The sequence below is a fragment of the Solea senegalensis genome, linkage group LG20 (assembly GCF_019176455.1).
Source record: "Solea senegalensis isolate Sse05_10M linkage group LG20, IFAPA_SoseM_1, whole genome shotgun sequence".
Classification (NCBI taxonomy): domain Eukaryota; kingdom Metazoa; phylum Chordata; class Actinopteri; order Pleuronectiformes; family Soleidae; genus Solea; species Solea senegalensis.
The window spans coordinates 19,222,626-19,238,389 of NC_058039.1; the positions used below are offsets into that span (position 1 = coordinate 19,222,626).

The 15,764-nt window shown below is 45.5% G+C and overlaps 2 protein-coding genes across 2 annotated transcripts; both read right to left on the reverse strand.

Annotated features, from left to right (window-relative positions):
* Positions 1–558: 558 nt before the first annotated feature.
* slc22a15 (solute carrier family 22 member 15) lies at positions 559–13,354 on the reverse strand. The gene is made up of 5 exons (XM_044052028.1): positions 13,226–13,354; positions 11,583–11,714; positions 7,010–7,142; positions 6,762–6,926; positions 559–722 (listed from the first exon to the last, which is right to left on the reverse strand). Exons 1-5 carry the CDS (start codon positions 13,307–13,309, stop codon positions 589–591), a joined length of 648 nt encoding a protein of 215 aa, XP_043907963.1. The 5' UTR covers positions 13,310–13,354; the 3' UTR covers positions 559–588.
* Positions 13,355–13,465: 111 nt separating this feature from the next.
* On the reverse strand, positions 13,466–15,428 carry LOC122786025. Its single transcript, XM_044052019.1, has one exon. It carries the CDS (start codon positions 15,189–15,191, stop codon positions 14,334–14,336), a length of 858 nt encoding a protein of 285 aa, XP_043907954.1. The 5' UTR covers positions 15,192–15,428; the 3' UTR covers positions 13,466–14,333.
* Positions 15,429–15,764: the final 336 nt, after the last annotated feature.

Here is a 15,764-nt window from a genome sequence, read left to right on the forward strand (position 1 = left end):
CGGTCCTGCTGCTGGGTTGTTGCCCTCCTATGGCCTCCTCCACGTCTCCTGATGTACTGGCCTGTCTCCTGGTAGCGCCTCCATGCTCTGGACACTACGCTGACAGACACAGCAAACCTTCTTGCCACAGCTCGCATTGATGTGCCATTCTGGATGAGCTGCACTACCTGAGCCACTTGTGTGGGTTCTAGACTCTGTCTCTTGCTACCACTAGAGTGAAAGCACCGCCAGCATTCAAAAGTAACCAAGACATCAGCCAGAAAGCATAGGAACTGAGAAGTGGTCTGTGGTCACCACCTGCAGAACCACTCCTTTATTGGAGGTGTCTTGCTAATTGCCTATAATTTCCACCTTTTGTCTATTCCATTTGCACAACAGCATGTGAAATTGATTGTCAATCAGTGTTGCTTCCTAAGTGGACAGTTTAATTTCACAGAATGTGATTGACTTGGAGTTACATTGTGTTCTTTAAGTGTTCCCTTTTCTTTAAGTGTTCCCTTTATTTTTTTGAGCAGTGTATATACACAGTATATACAGTATATACACATGCAGAACCAGGCGACTGGGCTATGTGGGCTGTTGATAAACTCACACTGACAGCAGGAAGAAGACGACGCCTGATGAGTTGGCCACAGACACCAGGCTCCTCCATGGCCGGATGAAATAACCCAGAGCTCCAAACAGAGCGATGCCCACAGCAAAGGTCATGCTGGTCAACGTCCCTGAAGAAGAAGAGGAAGAAGAACAAGAAGGAACAAGTCAACTTTGTTTCTTTAGAACATTTAAGAAACAAACAGGGTTTGATACAAAGTGTTTTTATGAGACCATAATGGGCCAGGTAGAGGGAGATACAGCACCGCCTCAATTTCATATATACATATATATATATATATATATATATATATATATATATATATATATATATATATATATATATATATATACATAACCCTTGTTATTCAAAGTTTCATTCCTTGTTAAAGGATTATATATCCTTGGAGATATATATACATAGATGTATGTATACATACATGTGTATATGTATGTATATATACACATATCTATGAATATATGTATACACAAAACATATATGTATATCTATATATACATACATACATATATGTATATATATACATACACACATATATGCATATGTGTATACATACATATGTATATGTATACATATATGTATATATGTATACATACACACACATATACAGTATTACTCTATATAACTGCTGATTGTTTGAATCACTTTATGAAGGAGACGAACGATGACCTGAAAACAAGCTCTCACAAACAAACCTGGAGATGACAAGTTAACTAGTTACACTAACTAGTCCAAAAGTAACAGAACCAGCTGATCCACCACTCTTACTCTGTCACTGTCCTTAACCCTCTCAAAGATGAACACATGAACACCTCATGTACATTCTTGGCCAAAAGTTTTGAGAATGACACAAATTTCAATTTTCACAAAGTCTGCTGCTTCAGTTTTTATAAGGGCAGTTTGCACATACTGCAGAATGTTATGAGGAGTGACCAGCTCAACTGCAATTAATTGCAAAGTCCCTCTTTGCCTTGGAAATTAACTTTATCCCCCAAAAAAACCATTTCCACTGCATTGTTGCCAAACAGGCTCCAGGACGCACAAGAAAGTCCAGTCAGCGCCAGGACTGTCTCCTAAAGTTGTTTCAGCTGCGGAGCTTGCTCAGGAATGGCAGCAGGCAGGTGTGCGTGCATCTGCACGCACAGTGAGGCGAAGACTTTTGGAGGAAGGCCTGGTGTCATGAAGGGCAGCAAAGAAGCCACTTCTCTCCAGAAAAAACATCAGGGACAGACTGATATTCTGCAAAAGGTACAGGGATTGGACTGCTGAGGACTGGGCTAAAGTCATTTTCTCTGATGAATCCCCTTTCTGATTGTTTGGGGCATCTGGAAAAAAGCTTGTGTGGAGAAGACGAGGTGAGCGCTACCATCAGTCCTGTCTCATGCCAACAGTAAAGCATCCTGAGACGATTCATGTGTGGGGTTGCTTCTCAGTCAAGGGAGTGGGCTCTCTCACAATCTTGCCTAAAAATACAGCCATGAATAAAGAATGGTACCAGAATGTCCTCCAAGAGCAACTTCTCCCAACCATCCAAGAGCAGTTAGGTGATGAACAATGCCTTTTCCAGCATGATGGAGCACCTTGCCATAAAGCTAAAGTAATAACTAAATGGCTCGGGGAACAAAACATAAAGACTTTGGCCAGGAAACTCCCCAGATCTTAATCCCATTGACTATTTGTGGTCAATCCTCAAGAGGCAGGTGGACAAACAAAAACCCACACATTCTGACAAACTCCAAGCATTGATTATGCAAGAATGGACTGCCATCAGTCAGGATTTGGTCCAGAAGTTGATTGACAGAGGTCTTGAAAAAGAAGGGTCAACACTGCAAATATTGACTTGTTGCATGAACTCAGTGTAATTGTCAAAAAAAAGCTTTTGATACTTATGGACACGTGGATGACCTCGAGAATCGGTCCATGCGCTCTAACTTGCGGATTATCAACATACCCGAAGGGAGCGAGAAAGATCAGGACCCGACGAAGTTTGTTTCCAACCTGCTGATGGCGGTGACGGGGCCCGATGTTTTTAACAGCCCTCCCGAGATAGAGAGAGCTCACCGCTCCCTCGGCCCCAGACCAAGCGATGCCGGCGCGGGGAACCCGAGAGCCTTCATCGTCAAATTCCTCCGCTTCCAAGAGAAAGAAAAAGTCCTCCGATGGGCCAGACAACACAAGATGGATTACCGCGGCTCGAGCTGAGAGTATATCCAGACATCAGTGCTGCTTTGGCTAAAAAACGGGCTGCATTCAACGCCATCAAACACTCTCTTTACCTGAAAGGCATTAAATTCCGCTTGCTGCACCCTGCCCGTCTCCAGGTCTCGTTCCATAATGAGAACTTATACTTTGACTCTCCGCAAAAAGCCCAGGATTTTTACAAGCACATTGCTACCACCGGTTAGTGGACTTATTGAGGACGCCGTTATAGACATATCTGCAGTTTTAGGAGCCCCTTCTGCTCAGTGAGTGTTTAGTTCACAGATTTATGTCACATGGAAGTAACAGAGTCTATGGAGTCCCACTGCTAGTTCTCGTTCTTAGGACAATCCTAGGGAGGGTTAGGTGTGTTTTTTTGTTCCCTGTTCTAGGGGTTTTTTGTGCTGGGGTACTGGGGTGGTAGATCCTACAGATTTGCTTTCATTTTTATTTTTGTTTATGCATTTGTAACATTACGTCCTTTTACAAAGCAGTGTTTTTTCATACCTTGTACTTAATAATTTTGTATATGGCTAATACTACAGAAAAAGGGGTATCTTGTCTGAGATTTGTCTCTTGGAATGTTAAAGGGATCAACGGTCCAGTAAAAAGGGGTAGCGTATTATCCCACTTAAAACAGATATTGCTTTTTTACAGAGACGCATTTGATCGCTAAGGATCACCATAGGTTAAAGGCTTCATGGGTTGGCCAAAGTTTCCACTCCAACTTTAGTAGCAAAGCAAGGTGTACAGCGATTTTGATACATATAAAAAATACAGTTTTACCAACGAACGTTATAGCTGACCACCAAGGCCAGATTGTTATAGTTTCAGGCTCTCTAATCAATATACCTGTTGTTCTTGTTAATCTCTATGCACCCAATTGGGATGATGAGGCATTTATTAGGAAAGTAACCTCACTTCAAAACAATTTTCCTTTTCCTTTTACTTTTCAGGTCCATAAAACATTCTCAAGAATTGATTACTTTTACTTAGATAGTTATTTTCTTCCTGCAGTCGGTAACATAGAATATTCAACAATATTGGTATCTGACCATGCTCCACTGCTACTCGACCTTTCGTTTACACTTTTACAAAAGACACGCCCTCCATGGAAGCTGAATGGTACACTCCTAAACGATGATGACTTTTGCCAAACAATCTCCAGAACAATTGATGATTTTCTTATTACCAACAAGTCTGATCTTATATCCCCATCTCTACTGTGGGAGACATTAAAGGTGGTTGTCCGAGGAGAGATTATATGTTACTCTGCAAGACTAAATAAACTCAAAAAACAAAAACAGGAACAACTCATGAAAAGCATAAAAGAATTGGACAGAAAATTATCAAAATCTCCATCCCCTGAATTAGACAAAGAGAGACAAAACCAAATCGAATGGACTATAACTTATTGTCAACACAACAAACACGGTGAGAAGGCAGGACGCCATCTGGCTCACCTAATAAAAAGCCAATCCCTCTCCTTTTAGACATGTTCAATGACTCTCTGGACCGGGGTGCTCTGCCTCATACTCTCACCGAAGCATTGGGTCTAAGTATATATCTTGGATCTCACTTTAATACTCTTCCCTTAAAGTGTCCATCAGTACTGATGGGCTGAAATCCCAATATTTCACACTTAACAGAGTAACCCGCCAAGGGTGCCCTATGAGTCATTGTTGTTTGCTGTGGCAGTCGAACCTTTATCTATAGCACTTAAATCAGCCAGTTTTAGTAAAGGAATTCACAGATGTGGTTTGGAACATATACTTTCCTCGTACGCGGACAATTTATTATTGTTTATTTCTGATCCAGTAACCACCATCCCTAAAATAATTGAATTGCTAAACAGCTTTGGAGCATTTTCCGGTTATAAATTGAACTTCTCAAAAAGCGAATGTTTTCCTGTAAATAACTTAGCCCTTGGGATCCCCGATGTGTATTACCCATTTAAAGTGTCTAAAAGCAGCTTTAAATACTTAGGTGTTCATATCTGCCGTAAGATGTCAGATCTCTATCAGAACAACTTTCTAACGCTAATCGACAAGCTTAAATCAGATCTGGAAAGATGGTGTAATTTACATATAACTGTAGCAGGCAGGCTAAATTGCATCAAAATGAACGTGCTTCCACATTTCCTGTATCTTTTCCATTGCTTGCCGATCTTTTTACCCAATTCCTTTTTTCGTGCTATAAACAAGCTAATTTCATCTTTTATATGGAAAGGCATGACCGCCAGGATTAGGAGAGAGTTTTTACAAAGGCGTAAGTCTGTTGGTGGTTTGTCACTCCCTGACCTAAGACTCTACTATTGGGCAGCTAACGTAAGCAAAATGACTCTCTGGATTCATCTGGTGTAAACTAGAAGCTAAATCCTGCTCTACGTCACTCCTAGCTCTACTTACATCAAAAATGCCCTTTCAACCATTAACTTCAACCATTTGGTTCTGATTTAGATGTGCTTTTGGACTCAAAGGATTGTCTAATCACAGCCCCATACATAACAATCATCTCTTCCTCCCTCCCAGCATTGATGATGCCTTTTCTCTATGGCAGAGCTCAGGCCTTGTCAGGCTAAGTGATCTCTATATTAACAATGTCTTCGGTAACTTCAGCAAATTATGTGAAAAATGTAACCTTCCCAAGTCTCACCCATTCCGTTACTTCCAGGTTCGTAACTTTGTTAAATCAAATAGTACATGTTTCCCCAATATTCCACCTAACTCAGTAATTGTCTCAATTTTGGACATTCCCAAAATTAAGAAAGGCCTTATCTCAAAGATGTGCACCTTAATATCCCATCTCAAAGATACGACTCTTGATAAAATCAAGAAAGACTGGGAACAAGAACTTGGCAGGGTTATCGATGACGGTGACTGGAAAGCATTAATTTGTGTAAATAACAGTACATCTTGCTCCAGGCTTAATTTAAATCAATATAAGGTTGTCCATCGTATTTATTTTACTAATTCTAAACTTTCAAAAACGTATCCCAATGTCACAGACACATGTAATAGGTGTCACTTGTCACCAGCGAACATGACCCACATGCTTTGGTCTTGTCCCCGTCTGCAAGCTTTCTGGACAGATGTTTTTAAACATCGTGCAGGAGCGCTAAATGTGGAAATTGACGCCTTGTCCAGAATTGGCTATTTTTTTAGTTTTATCAGACCATCAAACAATTAGGAAAAAAATTAAGGATAGTTTCGCCTTTGCTTCTTTATTAGCACGTAGAAGAATTTTGTTGGAGTGGAAGGCACCAGTTGCCCCCAAAGCTTCGCTGTGGCTTAAGGACCTTATGCTCTACTTAGAGCTGGAGAAAATTCAATACAATCTGAGGGGGACACCTGGAAAATCTGATTCGGTTTGGGGGCTGCATGATTAGTTACAGAGCTAGACTAAAGACACTACAGGACTAATGAATGATCTTTACCCTCTCTTAATTATCTGTGTACTTTTATATTTGTATGTCTGTTTACGCTAAGAAGGAAGGATGTGTGTTATTACTGATCGGTAATAACATTTTGTAGGATTGGGAGGGGCTGGGGGTGGGAGGGTATAAGTGGTTGTTGTTTTTGAAAAAAGAAAAAGTGCCTGTTTTTCATTGTATGTACTTTTCCCTGTCAAATGGATAAAAAAAAAAGAACACCTAAAAACCCTGAAGCAGCAGACCCTGTGAAAATGTAATATTTGTGTCATTCTCAAAACTTTTGGCCACGAATGTACTTCCTCGTTGACAGTGAGGGGGAGGAGTTCTAGAGACCCGCTCACACGACAGAGGTCAGAGGTCACGTTCAGCTGGCTGGTTGAAACCCAACTCCACACTGCCCTCTACAGTTCAAAGTCCTTCAACACAGTTTAAACAATGTCTGTAAGTCGTATGTGAAGGTTTGAGTTTGGCAGCAGGTGTGAATCGTGGGTGAGAGGGTGAGAGGGTGAGAGTGCTTGCCTGTCATGGCCCAGTAGGACTTCCCCACGTACTCCTGAGTGAGGACGAAGCAGACCAGGCCGATGCCGCCGTTCATCAGACCCACCAGCAGACGAGACGCGGCGAAGACCTCGTAGTTGGGAGCCAACGCCGTCACGTAACCAAAGACCACCTCAAAAAACAGACCTGTGAGGGGGGCGGGGGTTTGAGGATCAGTACTGACATTAGAACAGAACACAAGTGTGCTGATGCTCTGCGCTGTCCCTCACCCGTCAAATAAACTGGTCTCCTGCCGACTTTATCAGAGAGCGGCCCAAACACCACGTTTCCCACCAGCAGACCAGCGAAGAACAGCGATCCTGCAAGACTGACTTTATACGCCTGCTGTTTGACCAGCAACCACTGAGGAGACACACACAGGGTCAACAATTCAATTCAATTAAATTTTATTTATATAGCGCCAAATCATAACATACATTATCTCAAGGCACTGTACATAGACAACATCAAGGAGAGCAGAGAACGTTAGGTTACTCACGTAACCCCGGTTCTCTGATAACCGAGTGAGGTATCTCACTATGGGAAACGCCCTCTGCGTGACCAATCATGGAAGCTCCAATGACACCAAGTCTGTCATATGACAGACCAATCAGCTCGAGATGCACGGGCCAGCTCGCCCCCCTTATAAGCGCCCTGCGCTCCGCACCCGCCATTCTCAAGCGTATTTCTTCCACCCCACCTATGCAAGTAGGGCAGTGTTTGTGAGATACCTCACTCGGTTATCAGAGAACCAGGGTTACGTGAGTAACCTAACGTTCTCTTTCAAACCTCCCTCGGTATCTCACTATGGGAGATATAGCCCACTCCCGGATTTGCATGCTCCGAAGCCCTCAAAGCCGCGACCCGCAGTGGGTCGACACCCTAAACCCTCCCCATGGGCTAGCACGCAATCAACCTGAACCCACACTCAGGACTGAATGAGCCAGAGAAGTCTTGGTCACATCCAGCCTGTAAAACCGAATGAACGTGTGTGGGGATGCCCAACTGGCAGCGGCACAAATATCCCTCACTGATACGCCCCTGAAAAGGGCCCATGAGGTGGCTATGCCCCTGGTGGAGTGGGCCCGAAGCCCATCCGGGGGCTGCAACCCACGACTCTCGTGAGCCAGGATTATAGCCTCCACCACCCAGTGTGACAGGCGCTGGCGCGTCGGGGCCCTCCCCCTGTGAGAAGGAGCCCAGGACACGAAAAGCTGGTTGCTCTTTCTGAACCCTTTGGTCCTGTCCACGTAGATGCGTAAAGCTCTCACAGGACACAGAGCATTGAGCCGTTTTTCATCCTCTCCTGCAAACGGCGGTGGGTGAAAAGCGAGCAGCTCAAGTGTGGAACAGCTGTAGGCAGAATCACTAACCTTAGGCACAAATGCCGGGTTAGGACGTAGTATCACTTTCCCATAATCTGCAGAGAACTGCATACATGAGTCGTGCACAGACAAAGCATGTAACTCACCGATCCTGTTAGCTGATGTCAAAGCCAGCAGCAGGATAGTTTTAAGGGAGAGTACCTAACGGCTCGAAGGGCAACCCTGAGAGCTCCTCCAGAACCATGGGTAAATCCCAAGACGGGACCAGAGGTTTACGCACTGCATCAGCTCCGCCATCCACGGTCTGCTGGGCCAGTAAGGAGCTATCAGGATTAGTGATAACTTCTGTTCCCTCACTCTGATCAGAATCGTAGTGATGAGGCCGAGCGGAGTAAACGCATACAGCAGCCCGTTTGGCCACGGGTGCGCCAGTGCGTCCGCACCCAGCGGTGCGTCCCGGTCTCTTAGCGAGAAAAACAGGGGACGTTTTCGTGCGATGCGAAGAGATCTACGGACGCTCGGCCGAACCTCTCCCATACCTGGTGTAGCACCTCGGGGTTCAGTCTCCACTCGCCATACAGGGGGTTCCCTCTGGAGAGTAAATCCACTCTGCTGTTCAGTACACCCGGCACGTGCACCGCGCGTAACGATAACAGGTGTTCGCTGCCCCATAATATCAGACTCTGAGCCAGCCTGTGTAACTTCACAGAGCGCGTGCCTCCCTGTCTGTTTATGTAGGCTACGGCTGTTGTGTTGTCCGCTCTGACCAACACATGACACCTTCCCAGGAGTGCCAGGAAAACAGCCAACAGCTCCAGGTAGTTTATATGTGCCTGGAGAAGCGTCGGGGGCCAGGTCCCGTTCACTGACCTCCCCTCGAAAACCGCTCCCCACCCCGTTAACGAGGCATCTGTCGTAACTGTTTTCCTCATCACTACGGCTCCCAGTGGGACGCCGGAAGTGAATATCCCCGGGTCTCTCCAGTAACGGAGAGCTAGGCAGCATTCCGGGGAAACCCTCACCATACGTCTGAGGCGTAGCGAGGTTACCCAGCGCTGAAAATCCCTCATTTTCAGCAGTCCGTGAGGGACGACAGAAATTGATGATGGCATCAGCCCTGACAGCCGGAGACAGTCTCGTAATGACACTGAATTTCCCTGCTGAAAGAGAGCCAAGTGACGGCGAAAATTTTCCGCCCGAACCTGAGACAGAAAAACCCGAAATGAGACAGAGTTTATTTCGAGACCCAAATACTCGATATTCTGAGTGGGAGACAAAACACTCTTTGTGTGGTTTATACTGAAGCCTATCAGGTTTATACTGAAGACTATCAGTCTCTGCGTGTCCCTCTTCGCCTCCTCCCTGCTGGGAGCGCAAAGGAGAAAAGCGTCCAGATAAGCAAACACTCTGAGGCCCGATGCTCGCACTGGGTTCAGAGCTGCTTCCACACATTTGCTGAAGACCCTTGGAGCTAACGACAGCCCGAAAGGCAGGGTCTGGTACTCGTAGGCTGCTCCCTTGAAAGCAAACCTGAGATATTTCCTGTGTGCTGGATATATGCTTATATGAAAATAAGCGTCCTGCAGATCCACAGAAGTGAACCAATCGCCTGCTCTGATGGATCGGAACAGAACATTGTGTGTGAGCATTTTGAACTTGTATTTTCGGAGGAGTAGATTGAGGCAACGCAGATCCAGGATCGGACGTAGCGAACCGCCTTTCTTTGGGATGAGAAAATAACGGGAATAAAAACCCTGATCTCTCTCCCCCTCCGGTACAATGCGAACCACCCCTTGGCTTAATAGAGAAGATATTTCGGCTCTAAAGCCTCCGCGGCTTCCCCAGAAGCTTCTGTCGTCAGCACCCCGTTGAAGCGAGGCGGCTTCATCGCAAACTGCAGCCTGTAACCCCTGACAATGGTTGTAAACACCCAGTGGTTGACTGCGCATGCGCGCCAAACCTCCGCTCTGACAGCGAGAGGACCAGGGGGCCTGAAGCTTAACGGACCAGTTGCGCCCTCTGGTGGCGACAGACTGTCCTGCACCTCTTGGTTTTTTATTTTGTTTTGTTTTAGCCTTGCCCTCAGCTTTGTGACTAAGCCTGGATGCAACAGTGTGTTTATTAAAAAACCATGTGAAGTGCTTGGTGTGAACATAGCACGTTTTCCCTCTACCCTCTGAACTTGAGGGGGGGAATACAAACTCTGCACTGGGGGAACGAGTGCTTGCTTCGGTCTGTGAACGGAATGACCAAACAGGGCCGTTACACAGCGCTGACCGGAACATTGGTCCAACATGTCCATCCTCCGTCTCTTGGGAGGAGAGGGAAACAACCGGTATGTTCCGGGGGGGCTCAGAGCAGAGATCTCCGTGAGTGTTGACTGCTGAGCTTCTGTCCCCACGAACCACAGCACCTATGCCGACCAGGGGAACAGGGGAGGGTTGGATTTCTCCACTGAGGCAGCTGCCGGGGCAGGAAGTCTGGGCTGAGGGGAGGATGGCGTCTTCGTCATCGTCGTCGTTCTCGTCATTGAAAAGATCCAGATTATCATCCTCCTCCACACCCTTTTCCCCGAACTCTTCCTCCGACTCTAGGAGCTGTTCGAACAACGGCGGGAAATCCTCCTCCATGAGGGTGTCCCAGCTTGCGCTGGCTTTAGCCCTAGTCGGCTTCGGCTTATCCACACTGTCCGAGAGGCAGGGGTCGGCCTTAGAAGCGGCTGAAACTCTGAGGCGCCGCTCCAGAATTCTAGCTGGCAAGGCGCTGCAGTGCTGGCAGCACTCGGAGTCCGCGAGTGACGCTTGAGCATGTTGGACTCCCATACAAGCAATACAGAGAGAATGTGGGTCTCTCCCCGAAATTGCGAAACCGCAAGCGGCTGGACAAGGGCGGGACTCGACGTCTTTCACCTTGCCGCTGGCCATTGTCCCCTTAGAGGATGCGGTAGTCATACCTAACCTTGACAGTCAGTAAAGAAAAGAAACACCACGTCAGACCTCGACGGCTAACGAAAGTGTAAAAACACCTAGCTTTCTCAACGAAAGCAGCGAGAAACAAAAAACCGTGTACAGTCCTGAATATAGAAATATTTACGCTCGGTGACTACCTTGACGGCGCGTCGGAAGAGCAGTTAAATGAATAATCTCAAACAGGACCACTGAGGATCTCGGTGATCTTCACGGTGGAAGAAAGCGAGAATGGTGGGTGCGGAGCGCAAGGTGCTTATAAGGGGGGCGAGCTGGCCCGTGCATCTCCAGCTGATTGGTCTGTCATATGACAGACGTGGTGTCATTGGAGCTTCCATGATCGGTCACGCAGAGGGCGTTTCCCATAGTGAGATACCGAGGGAGGTTTGAAAGAGAACCCCAACAGTTCACACAATGAGCAAACACTAGGCATCAGTGGAGAGAAAAAACTCCCTCTTAACAACACTTGTGTGTGTGTCTGTGTGTGTGTATGTGTCTGTGTCCTCCTTCACCTCCGTCACGATGGAGTCCACGTCCTCGGTGAAAGTGACGTGTTGGGACGAGGTGTCGTCCTGAGGCTCCACCCGGTACTCTGGTGTGGACCCGACCAGAACCATCAGCATGGACTGACACGCCATGTAGACCTGGAACACACACGCACGCACACACCCACACACACACACACACACTGAGGACATCAGTGTGTGTCAAAGCTGAACATCCTTCACCTTACTCTTCTTCACCAAGGGTGTTGTTGAACATAGCACAGGTTAGCATCAGTTAGCATCAAAACTCAAATATGTCAAGTTTGTCCATTGAGGGCTACTCAAAAAATGGCCGCCTCCATAGAGCTGAGTCACTGGTCAAAACAGAGACAAACAACCATTCACTCACTTATTCACTCATTCAGTCACACACATTCAAACACTCACACACAAACGGGCAACTGTATGCAAAGTATGACCACTTCCTGTTAGCGCTCATGTGACCACAGCTGTGGAATAATAACAATAATAAGAATAAACACAACCTTTCACACGAGGTTAAAACCCTGTTTTACCTTTAAAAACATAATAAAATAAACACAGGTTTGAAATAAAAAGGAGCTACAGTTAAAGTTTGAAGTCTCTTCCTGGTTCTGGTTCATAAACAAGAAGCGGAAGTCGTCAGTGACGTGTTTATTATTTTATATTATTTATTCAGAACACCAACTGAAATTAAATATAAAATTAAAAAAACCTATGGAAGAAATGAAAATGTTTTGGTGACTGACAACACAAACATATTTACATGCATACATAATGTGTCAGTATTGATTATTCAAGTGTATAAATGTGATTCCACTAAAATACCAGGAGGGTTTCGGTGAACGGAGAAAGAAAAGCATCAATGATCACCGGTCTGCTTCTATTATCACTGTTACTATTGTCCACATGTAAACCCTGTCTATAAACGACAAAACAAAGAGTCTGTTAAGTTTATTCACTGTGGTTGTTGTGAGCTCTCACCATAAGTAAACACGAAATAAAAAACCGTAAACGAGTGAAAACGAGTGAAAAACAGAAAAACTCAGCGTTTCCTTGTAGGAACGTTTTCTTATTCACCTCCTAACGGAAGGATTAGCCGATGCACAGGATGCTTAGACCAAACTCCATTCAAATATGTCGACTATGAGATTAAATTAGCGTTTAACGGAAATATCGGAGGCGCAGTCACACATTTGGAAACGTGTCCGAATGAAATCATTGCTGTGGTGAATTCGGCGTTGATTAAAGCGCATATGGCCAGATCTCTTTCAGAAAACTTGACAAACCATGAGTACTTTTACTAGCATGTCAAGCATAGCAAGCATCCGACACATCATTCTTATTATTTGCAGTTTAAATGTGCTGCAACATTCAGGTTTTTACTGTTCACGGAGTTTTATCTGTGTTCAGTTAAGATCATCGAGCAGTGAAAACAACCGTGAAATAGCGCAAACTAATCTGTAAACTAGTTAATATGTGGTTTGAAACGTTAACGCTGTTCTTTTGTCAACATTTGAAAAGTCCCCGAAGACTTTTAAAATAAGAGCCGTGAACTCTGAACCCTGAGAAGCCACGTAGCCTTGTTCACCAAACTCTCCCCGGGATTCTGGGTTTGACATTTCACTGACCTGCGTCAGAACCAGCAGCGTCACCGCCCTCTTCTGGTACCGTCCGAACTCACCGACCACCTGGAAAGCGTCCTCGAGGTCCATGCCGGTATCGGACTACGTGTCGTCCAACGTCACAACCGAAGAAGAACCGCGCAGCGCGAGAGGAGTGTGACCGTCGTTCACTTCCGGCTTCGCTTCTCTCAGCGCGTCCTCCATTACGAGATTATTTGAAGAAATAACGACAAACTCGACAGAGACTGTTTTACATGCGCCGGCATTTATTTGCAAAGACACATTATTGACATAAATGTGTGGTAAAAACTATTTGTTCAACACAATAACTTAAAAACAACGAAAAGTGGCTTTGATTAACATCTCTCCATTTTGTCAAAAGAAAGTCTGGTATAGTGGAGTATGAGGGCCAAACTTAAGAGAAACAGACATGTGCCGTTTACATGTATTTCATAATAAGAACACACTTGATTAAAATAAGGATTCTTTAAAATTCTCCTAATATTTTGACTTTATTCTTTTCCCTTCTACAGTTTGGCTCTGCCACTCATCGTCATGGTAACAGTAAGAACTAAAGCAGTCAAACACACAAGCAGTGCAATAAAATCTTGTGAGCACAGGTTTGTTAGTTTACTTCATGCGTGATTCATGGAGTCGAGACCTGAACATCTGAACAACAACAAGATCAACAACATCTTCATGATCCACATCAGTTGACACGGTCCTAATCCAGGAGCCTCATCCCGAGGTCAAAGGTCAAAATGAGAATTGACTGCAGACCCACAGCTGATGATCAACCAATCTGAGGACATTTCTTTGAAAAGGTTTAGCCTCACACGCAGGGAGACGTCATTGTCGTGCAGTGATGGAAGGAGATGAGATGACAGTTTGACTTGAATAGAATGGTTGGTTTTCTCCATGATGAACATGACTCAGCAGAAATGAGTTCACATTAAAACCAACTCTTTATTTACACATGTTCTCACTGATGATGAAAAGTGTCCACCATGTCCTCATGTCTCCAGCAGAGACAGAGACAGGGATGGACAGATGTGGAAGACACTGCAGAGTCTAGATGTGATCCAGTATCACAGGAGAAGACCCCACCGATAGTCTAAAGGCCATTGTTGGACTCTCTCTTCTTAGACCTTTCCTCTGAACTTGCAGGATCATAATTCTGTCCAATCAGCTGTCTTATTGTGTCTCGCTTATAAATCCAGAGGCCGAGCACGGCAAGGAAGGCAAGGAAGGCAAGGAAGGCAAGGACACCGAAGATGCTACCGACGATGACTCCAGTGGACACATGGACTTCTTGGTCTTCGAATGGCTGTTTGAAGGCGTCACTCTCTTCTGTACTGACTGGATTGCTGATGCGACAGAAGATGTCCTTAGCCTTCCTCGTGGCCTCCGTGTTGTTTAACACAAAGCTCGCGCTCTTCTGCTCCAGGCTCCACACGTCACCGACCTTCCAGCTGTAGTGAACAGGGCCCGCCCCGGTGACGTCACTTAAACAGTTGAAGTTGCAGGACGCCGATTGTGGGAGACAGACCAGAGTTTTGCTGACCACCGTGGGTTTGCGCACTTTGTCCAACACAGAAACGTGATACTTTTCCGGCTGCTCCACGTTGCCCACATACAGCACGTACGTCCCGCTGTGCGCCTTTTTCACTTGACTGATTTTCACCTGCCCGGTGACTCGGTCCAGCTCGGTCCGATTTAGAAAAATGTTGAAAAGCTCCAACTCACCGCCCTCATACTCCAACACCTGGTTCCCTCCATGTTTCCACCCGATATCACCGCTCGGGGCCGTCTGAGGACTCAGGATGATGGTCCCGCCCACCGCGACGTTTATATCCTCCGCGCGACAAGAATCAAACATCAACATCATCATCATCATCATCATCATCGTCGTCGTCTTCGTCTTCGTCAGCATCTGTCCTCTGAGGACACGGAGACACAGACCTGAATCCATGTTCGAACAGCGAGGACAGGGGACAGTAACGAGACTACACCCTGACTGACTCAACACTGACTTCCGCTTCTTCTGCGGACCCAGGAAACGACGAGCTGTTCAAAGCAGTGCCTGATCTAAACATCTACAGGGTTTGACATGGGGACAAAAGAGTCTTACACACGAGCGTTGTGTCACATTATGAAAAAGAAACTTTGTCACCATTTCATCTTGAAACGTCTGACAGTGGTCACGTGGCACATGTGACTCTATTTCCTGTTTCTCTTCATTGATAAGTTTGTGCTGTTTTTAAACAGACGCGAGTCACGCGGCCTTCGATCGTGTATTAAACGGTGAAATAATTACGCGGTTTACATCAAGTAAATTGTTTTTTAGTTAAAGTCATAATTTAATGGTGTAGGTATTTATTTATTCATTTACGATATAAACCGAAAGTAAAACGTTGCGACTCACGGAGCCTATAGCCCCGCCCACCGTGGCGTACTGAGATAACAGGGTAAATAAAGGAACCTTTTCTTAGAAATATGACGTTATTTCACATGTTTTTATTGAATCCAGACTAAAGCTTTTAAC